The sequence below is a fragment of the Bufo bufo genome, chromosome 4 (assembly GCF_905171765.1).
Source record: "Bufo bufo chromosome 4, aBufBuf1.1, whole genome shotgun sequence".
NCBI lineage: Eukaryota > Metazoa > Chordata > Amphibia > Anura > Bufonidae > Bufo > Bufo bufo.
Window position 1 is genome coordinate 252,202,411 of NC_053392.1, and position 9,305 is coordinate 252,211,715.

At 43.9% G+C, this 9,305-nt stretch overlaps 1 protein-coding gene across 1 annotated transcript in view; it reads left to right on the forward strand.

The window, feature by feature from the left end:
* The window catches only part of VWA5B2 (von Willebrand factor A domain containing 5B2), a 103,987-nt gene extending 94,739 nt beyond the window's left edge, over positions 1–9,248 (forward strand). The window contains 3 exon segments of the mRNA XM_040430024.1: positions 6,385–6,442; positions 6,531–6,651; positions 8,556–9,248. Coding sequence (XP_040285958.1) covers positions 6,385–6,442; positions 6,531–6,651; positions 8,556–9,161 — 785 coding nt within the window. The 3' untranslated portion in view covers positions 9,162–9,248.
* Positions 9,249–9,305: the final 57 nt, after the last annotated feature.

A 9,305-nucleotide genomic window follows, 5' to 3' on the forward strand; every position in this document is an offset into this window, starting at 1 on the left:
TTGTTCTCCATGCACGCGCAGCGCTCCATTGTTTATAACCTGAATTTCTGGGTTGTGGGTGTAGATGAGCTGTATGCCGCAACATCAGCCAGAAATGTAAACGCCTACTACACCTTTCCCTAGGCTGAAAACTCCATTAACTACACCCTCCAACATCCCCTTGCTGTCTCTTCCTAATGTTTCCTCCCACAGAGCTTTCGTACTCCACCTACCCTACTTGTGGATTAAGAATGTCCACCAGCCCATTCCAAGATCACACAGGTCTGACATCATGACCATTAAGGTGGGGATTCTGACAGAGGGGATCAGGGGAGGCCTGGTCATGATGTGAAAGGAAGTACAGTTGGCACAGTCACGTGACCACTCTCCCTATTTCTGGAAGGAGACAGAAAAAGTAGTGCAAGTACATTAGAAAGTTGCAGGGAGTCTGAGTCTTCATATGTGCACAAGATGCGAACCGGGTCAGGGATGGTGGTTACTAAGACAACGGACATTCTAAAGGTGTTTCAGCAGTTTTACAAAGAGCTCTACACTTCAAAATGTAGATATAATGAGGAAGGCCTGATACAATATTTGAGTCATGTGACCTTACCAGAACTATCGGAGGAGGAGAGAGAGAGAGTCTAGAATTACCCATCACATTAGAGGAGCTGAAAATAGCCTTAAGTAGTATGGCAAATGAAAAGGCACCTAGTCCAGATGGACTGCCGATGGAAATGTTCAAGTCCCTGGGAGAGGAATTACTGCCAACAATGCTAAATGCCTATGAAAAAGCACTAGAAGTAGGTCAGTTACCAGATTCCCTTTATGATGCCATCATAGTAGTCATTCCCAAGCCAGGGAAGGATCCTGATCTCCCAGAATCGTATAGACCTATTTCTCTACTAACAGCAGATGTAAAGATCCTGGCAAAAGTTTTGGCGAGGGTAATTACATCTGGGGCTGGCGAGGGTAATTACATCTGTTATACACCCAGACCAATCAGGGTTCATACTGTCTAAGGGCTCTTTCACACTTGCGTTGTTTTGTTCCAGCATAGAGTTCCGTCGTCGGGGCTCTATGCCGGAAAAATCCTGATCAGGATTATCCCCATGCATTCTGAATAGAGAGAAATCCGTTCAGGATGCATCAGGATGTCTTCAGTTCCGGACCGGAACGTTTTTTGGCCGGAGAAAATACCGCAACATGCTGCGCTTTTTGCTCCGGCCAAAAATCCTGAACACTTGCCGCAAGGCCGGATCCGGAATTAATGGCCATTGAAAGGCATTAATCCGGATCCGGCCTTAAGCTAAACGTCGTTTCGGCGGATTACCGGATCCGACGTTTAGCTTTTTCTGAATGGTTACCATGGCTGCCAGGACGCTAAAGTCCTGTTTGCCATGGTAAAGTGTAGTGGGGAGCAGTATACTTACCGTCCGTGCGGCTCCCGGGGCGCTTCAGAGTGACGTTAGGGCGCCCCACGCGAATGGATGACGTGATCGCATGGATCACGTCATTCATGCGCATGGGGCGCTCTGACGTCATTCTGGAGCGCCCCGGGAGCCGCACGGACTGTAAGTATACTGCTCCCCCGCTCCCCACTACTTCTATGGCAACCAGGACTTTAATAGCGTCCTGGGTGCCATAGTAACACTGAACGCATTTTGAAGACGGATCCGTCTTCAAATGCTTTCAGTTCACTTGCGGTGTTACGGATCCGGCGGGCACCTCCGGCAAATAGAGTACACGACGGATCCGGACAACGCAAGTGTTATTAGAGGCCTAAATCTACTGCTATTAATCTGAGAAGGCTGTTCCTTAATATGCAGGCAATTCCAAGGGGCCCAGCGGCTAAGGCAGTAATGACATTGGATGCTGCAAAAGCGTTCGATAGTGTTGAGTGGGGATACTTATGGGCTGTTCTGCGGCGTATGGGATTTGGGCCGGTATTCCTTTCATGGGTTCTGTTATTATATGTGGCGCCTAGAGCCAAAATTAGAGTAAATAATGAAGTATCGGATAGCTTTGACCTGGAGAGAGGGACGCGGCAGGGGTGTCCGCTATCGCCACTCCTATTTGCTTTTGCTATAGAGCCACTAGCTGCGGTTATTAGGCAGGACTCTCAGATTAAGGGCTTTAAATACGCAGAGTCTGAGGAAAAGCTGGCATTATATGCCGACGACATGCTATTATTTTTGGATGATGTGAGAACCTCTGTGGGTCGGGTTATGGAGATTATAGATCTGTTTGGCAGCTACTAAGGGTTATCTATTAACTGGACCAAATCGGCGATTATGTTGATGTCTCCGCAAGAAGATAAGAGGTGGGTGGAGAAGATCCCAATCCTGAGTGTAGATACCTTTAAATATTTAGGCATTTGGGTAACCCGTAATGCACAAGATTACTGCGTTTCTAATATTCTTCCGATACTGGGGAAAATGAAACAAAAGATACAGTCTTGGCTCAAACTGCCTCTTTCAATGATGGGACGGGCTTATCTGGCCAAAATGATTTTAATGCCACAATTATTATATGTCTTACATAATGCACCAATATGGGTTCCGGGGTACCTATTCCGCAGAATAGATGGTATATTTAGAGATTTAATATGGAAAAAGAAGACCGCCAGAATAGCACTAACCAAACTACAGCTACCTAAGACCGAGGGAGGTATAGCCTTGCCCAACCCATGGGTGTACTATATATCTGCACAATTGCAGCATATGCAAGGATGGGGGATAGAGGATGGCAGTATTGTATTGGACTCTAGGAGGTTAATTATACAGTCCCTATTGTCTGACAAGTCTTTGATGGAGGCACTAGAGGCACATAAATTTCGACTGAGATCACCGGGCCTACCTACCATGATCCTGATACATAAAATTTGGGAGAAAGCAAAGGAGTTAATAGGAGTTACTGGATGTACAAAATATACCCCTATTTGGAGGAATGAAAGGTTGGGGGAACTATTCCAGCTGGAAGGTTTTGACAGTTGGGAAAAAGCTGCGGTAACGAGAATAGCACATCTGTACTTAGAGAATAATCTTAAATCCTTTCAACAACTACAGACAGAATTTCAATTGTTGAACCGTGTATTTTACCAATACTTACAATTGAGACATGCCATGCAGATTTAGGAACGGAAGACTCCTCTTTTGGCTGTGCACTCTATGCCGGTGATTAATTCAGTGGTGCAGGCCAGATTATCGCGCACGATTATCTCCATGGCTTATGCCAGTCTACTAGATAAAGTAGTATGTGATCCATTAACCAGTCTTAAGGCTAAATGGGAGAGGGATGTAGGAGAATTGTCGGAGGAAAAATGGAGGGATGTTTTGGGGGCAGTACCCGCGATATCTATGAGTGTGGCACATAGGCGATCGCAACTATTCCTTATTCATAGGGTATACAAGACGCCACGACTCCTGTTTAAGATGGGTCTACGTGCGGACTCTAACTGTCCTAGGTGTGCTGCCCCGGATGCAGACTTGGCTCATATGTTTTGGTCCTGCACAGAACTGGAGCGTTTCTGGTGTGGAGTGTATAGACAAATAGGAAACAGCTATGGAGTTATTTTACCAAAGACTCCATTGGTGGGGTATCTTGGGTATGTAGAGGACCTAACAACCACCAATGATTATAAATTAGCAATTGCTAAATTATTGTACATTGCAAAACACTGGATACAGCCGATCGCTGACTAAATTACAGTGGATAAATATAGTCAATCATATGATATCCATGGAGAGTGGCATCTATATTAAAAGAGGCACTGTATGGAAATTTAAGAAGCAATGGCAGGTGTGGCTGGCTGGACCTGGAGGGAAGTCTCAGAGATTGATGCATATTCGGAATGGAATGGTCCTAAGGGGATTTGGAAGCTAAGATGTAAGAGAATTGGAGCATTTTTGTCCATATCAAGGGAGATGACCACACGGAGAGGGGGAGGGGACTGGGAGATTTAATAAAGGTTTATTTGATGCAGTGTTATTGACGTGCTTATTTGGATAAAGTATGATTGATTTAAATGTATTGATATCCTATTGTCATATAATGTATGGTTAATCTGAATAATTGGCTGTATGTAAAACCTTTAATAAAAATGATCTGATTTAAAAAAATTAAAAAAAAGGGAAAGGGTGGCATTTATATCTGGATAACCCCTTTAAAGGTCTGTCATGAATTTTGTCAAATATGCGGACCCCAAATGTGAATGCAGTGAACAAATTTTAATAGCGTAAACCAGTGATGCCAAACCTGTGGCCGTCCAGCTGTTGCAAAACTGCAACTCCCAGCATGCCCGGACAGCTTACAACTATCATCCTACAGAAGGGCATCGTGGGAGTTGTAGTTTTCCAACAGCTGGAGGGCTACAGGTTGAGCATCCCTAGCGTAAGCGGACAGTAAGTTGTTTAATTTGTCATAAACTGCACCAGATCTATGAAGATCTTCTCTTCCTTGCACCACCTCAGGTTTTTGTATGCCAGTTCATAATGCATTTTGCTGTAACTATGGTAAATTGAGTTGCCCACATCCATTTATGCATCTTTTATTTTTTTAAATAGTCATACCAGTTGCCTAAAACTAGCCAATAAATAGTGTGTGGGGGGGGGGGGGAAATTACATGGATGTAAGCCATCTGGTCCTGGTGCATTATTTACATTCAATATTTCTAACTTTGTTTAGACTGTGTCCCGAATAAGTTAGGCCTCTTGCACACGGCTGTTCAGTGCATTCAGCGTACGAGCACCATCCATGCAGCTGCCGCGATGGATCCAAACCCATTCAACTTGAATGGGTCCGTGACCTGGCCGCACTGGTGCCCACAATACGGGCAACGGCTGTGTGCAAGAGGCCTTAGAAAGATGCACTGAGAATTGTGTTTGTAACACTGCTAGGTTTTTTGGGGCGGAGATATTGAAGAGCTTTCCCCAGGATAGGTCATTAATATCAGTTTGGTGTGGACCCAGCACCCTAACTTATCAACTATACAGGGTACGGAAGGCCAGTAGTTTTCAGTGTACTGTGCTTCTGGTGCTGGGTGCCAGACCCTCACCGATCTGACACTGACTAACCCTAACCTATCATGAAGATAGGGTGGCAATATTTAAGTACTGAAAAACCTCTTTACTATAAACTAGGGCTGCAGCTAACGATTATTTGAATAATCGATTAGTTGTCGATAATTTCATCGATTTTCAAAACAAATTGTGGATGGCACTGTTATGGGGGATCTGTGGATGACACACTATTATGGTCCAATAAACGATGACGGAGGCAGCATGTCCGGTGAATGTCCCTTTATTGGGAACTGCTTACATGAAATATGTGGTTACAAAAGTTGCTATGTTTCGGCTATAGCATAGCCTTTATCAAGCACACTATTATGGGGGATTTGTGGATGACACACTGTTATGGAGTAGATCTGTGGATGACACTATATAGCATCTTATGCTATATGTGTCATCCACAGATCTCCCCCATAACGGTGCCATCCACAATCGCCTTTGAACATAATTTTTCAAGTAACATCATATAACCCCCTTTTTGTCATTTTGGTCCCCATTGACTATAATGGGGGTGGGGGTGGGAGCAGAGGCACGGCGAAAGGTTGCCAGAATAAATGTCGGACATGTCGTAGTTTTATTCCGGCAGCCTCTTGCTGTACGCTGCCGTGCCTCCGCCCTGCCCCCATTATAGTCAATGGGGACAGAGCGGCAGTCCGGGGGCACACGGTCACTAGCAGCAGGACGGATCCGACAGGCTGTTCACCCGACGGCACAGGCTGCCAGAGGTCCGTGCTGCTAGGGTGAAAGTAGCCTTATTCTTATTTTTTTTTCCACATGTATAAAAAACAAAATAAATCAAAAACGGATTGCACCCGCACAGAATTTATTTTTTATACGGAACGCATTTGCAGACAAAATGGACTGAGCTTGTGTGCAAAACCATCTTTTTTTTTTCCTGACCAGACCCTGAGAGGATCCGTAATGCTTGTGTGAAAGAGGCCTAAGGCAGATTTGCTGCAGAATATTCTAGGGCAGGGGTCAGCAACCTTTGGCACTCCAGCATGCTCCATTCATTTGTATAACAGTAATGAGAAGAGTAGAGGAAGTATGCATGCTAGAGTGCCGGAGGTTGCTGACCCCTGATCTAGGGTTTGCAGAAACAACCCCAGTCACATACATGGAGGGATTTTTCAGTTACAGAAACTTCTGCAACAAGCTGCCGCGTGTTAATACATTCTATTTGACGGGAGTCTTAGAATTAACATGTGATTAGTAATGTATTTACGAAGTTAACTTACTGTGCAAATGTGAACTGATGTTCATAGGTTGATACACTTCTTCTATTTTAATTTTCAACACTAAAGGAGAACTTCCTAATCAAAGCTTTCTATTGTAGGGCAAATTATTAGCCCACTTACGTCACAGAAATTGTCGGATAGCTGCCTAAACACAAGGTAAGAGGTTATAGATAGCATTACAGGTATTTCTGAATTATGGTCTGATTTTATGTTTGAATGTGACCTTTGTTCCATCTGGCTATAGGGTTAATGCTGGTAAAAGGAAAATCCGCAGTTTGTCTGGAAAACTATCCCCCTTGAAACCCTGTTTAACTGGAGATAAAGAGCCAAAATCTGAACTTGTGGTTCAGGACTATCTACCCCTGGTAGGTGCTCTAAATGTTAGTCTATCCATAAACACATTACATGTGAGTCATTAACCTGCAGATTATGGTGGGACCGGCTGCCTGAAGGCCCCTTTACATGGCCAGATGTAGCGTTCCTTCCTGACAATCGCCTGCTTGTCAGTAGTGACCACAGCATTTACATACAGGTGAAACTCAAAAAATTTGAATATTGTGCAAAGTTCATTTATTTCAGTAATGCAACTTAAAAGGTGAAACTAATATATGAGATAGACTCATTACATGCAAAGCGAGATATGTCAAGCCTTTATTTGTTGTAATATGGATGATTACAGCTTATGAAACCCCAAAGTCACAATCTCAGGGGGTATGGATTAATTAGCTGACTAGAGTGTGACACTTTGAGCCTCGAATATTGAACCTTTTCACTAAGTTCTAATTTTAAGCTGCATTACTGAAATAAATGGACTTTTGCACGATATTCTAATTTTTCGAGTTTCACCTGTACAGCAATCTCCTCCGCAGAGCTATCACTAATGCCATTGCTCATCCTCACACAGAATCATTGTTTGCAGGCAGCAGAGTGTTGTTTAGGCTACTTTCACACTGGCGTTTCTGGGTCCGCCTGCGAGATCCGTTCAGGGCTCTCACAAGCGGCCCAAACGGATCAGTTTAGCCCCAATGCATTCTGAATGGATAAGGATCCGCTCAGAATGCATCAGTTTGCCTCTGATCGGTCTCCATTCCGCTCTGGAGGCGGACACCAAAACGCTGCTTGCAGCGTTTTGATGTCTGTCTGACAAAACTGAGCCAAACGATATGGTGTAATTGAAAACGGATCTGCAATATGGTGTAATTGAAAACTGATCCGCCTCCCATTGACTTTCAGTGTAAGTCCAAACGGATCAGTTTGCATTATCATAGTAATGCAAACGGATCCGTTCTGAATGGATACAAGCGTTTGCATTATAGGTGCGGATCCGCACCTAACGCAGGTGTGAAAGTAGCCTTAGATGGAGCGATATACTGCTGGCAGATGATGCAGAGGTACGGTCTTGCTAAGATTTGCTACTTCCTCTGCAGCAAGTGTCACACAAGGTGTTAGTCTGTAAAATGTTATATTAAAAAGACCAAACCTGTCTGCATATTGGAGGACATACTAAGACCGGAGTACCATGTGAGTGGTTCATATGCCATAATCCTCAGTAGCATTGTTTTTACACCACTAAAAAATTTTTTCCACAAAACACAGATACCAGCCAAGTGCATGCCGCCATATATATATATTTTTTTACGCCTGTAGAAATTTCCTATCCTTGTCTGCAAGGCAGACAAGATTAAGAGATTCTATTTTTTGCAGGGCCGTGTGTGCAGACAGCATACAAGTTTTCTGGCCACATATTTTGCAACCCCCTTTGAAATGAATGGGTCCGCATCCAATCTGCAAAAAATGCAGATCAGATACGGACTGAATCTACGGCATTCAGTATTTTGCGGACGGAACAGCTGGCCCCTAATAGAACAGTACTATCCTTGTCCGTAATGCGGACAATAATAGGACATGTTCTATTTTTTTTTTGCGGAACGGAATGCACATGGATTAACTTCTGTTTTTTTGGGGACCCATTGAAATGAATGGTTCTGCATATGGTCCGCAAAAAATAACAGAACGGACACAGAAAGAAAATACGTTCATGTGCATGAGGCCTAAATTCTCAGCTAATTTTTTCCAACAGTGTCATACATGGGGGGAAAAAAATGTTTCTCACATATGAATGCACTGCTCAGAGTATTAGAGATAGTAGGCCAATATTTAAAGGTCCAGTACCGGTTGTGCAAACAATTTCGAAGGTAAAATTAATCTTTAATTTGAACATATCCTCTTTTGTTCTACCTCTTATTTACACATTTTATTTTTTCTTTAGATTAAATTGCAGTCTCCTGAGGGTTTTTTCAACTTAAACAGCTGCTTTTCCAGTGTTGTTCAGATCTCACTTCAGCGTTTACTCCGCGCTTCCCCATTCACCTGTCATCATGGAAGCCTCAGTCCAGTGTCTGAGCCTTGCCCAATAGAGCATGGGGACTTAATCGGAGAATCACAAACTTGCAAAGGAGGATCTCAACCACAGGTTCCAATGATAAAGGATACTTCTCCTCTGCCTGTCTATGCCACATCTTGTCCTGAAGCTCTTTGCCATCAAGCAGACAGTGGGCGAGGATCAGAGACAGATCCATGTGACACTTCACCATGTCCTTCAGAGACTGGCAATGAATTGGATACAGATCTTGAAGGATGTTCTTGGGCCACTGCCGTAGCGCTAGCATGGCTTGAGCATCGTTGCGCTGGCTACTTTATAGAATGGGAGCTTCTGGCAGCAAAGGCAGAGGGTTGGCTACGCGCACAGACCCTTCCTGGTGGTCTACAGTTGCTTGCTTTAAAAGGGGCTGCTCGACAGCTTTTCTTACTTCTCCGTCACTGGGATGAAAACCTCAACTTAAATATTCTCTGTTATAAGCCAGGTGATGTGTGAAGTGATCAACTTGGTGTCTTAAAGGCAATGACCAAAGCTGGCTACTGCCTTATACTGAGGACATACAGGATGAATGATACCAGAAAGCCGTTACCATTCTTCTTCTTTCCTTACAACAAGGACACTTTTGAGCTAAAATCAACC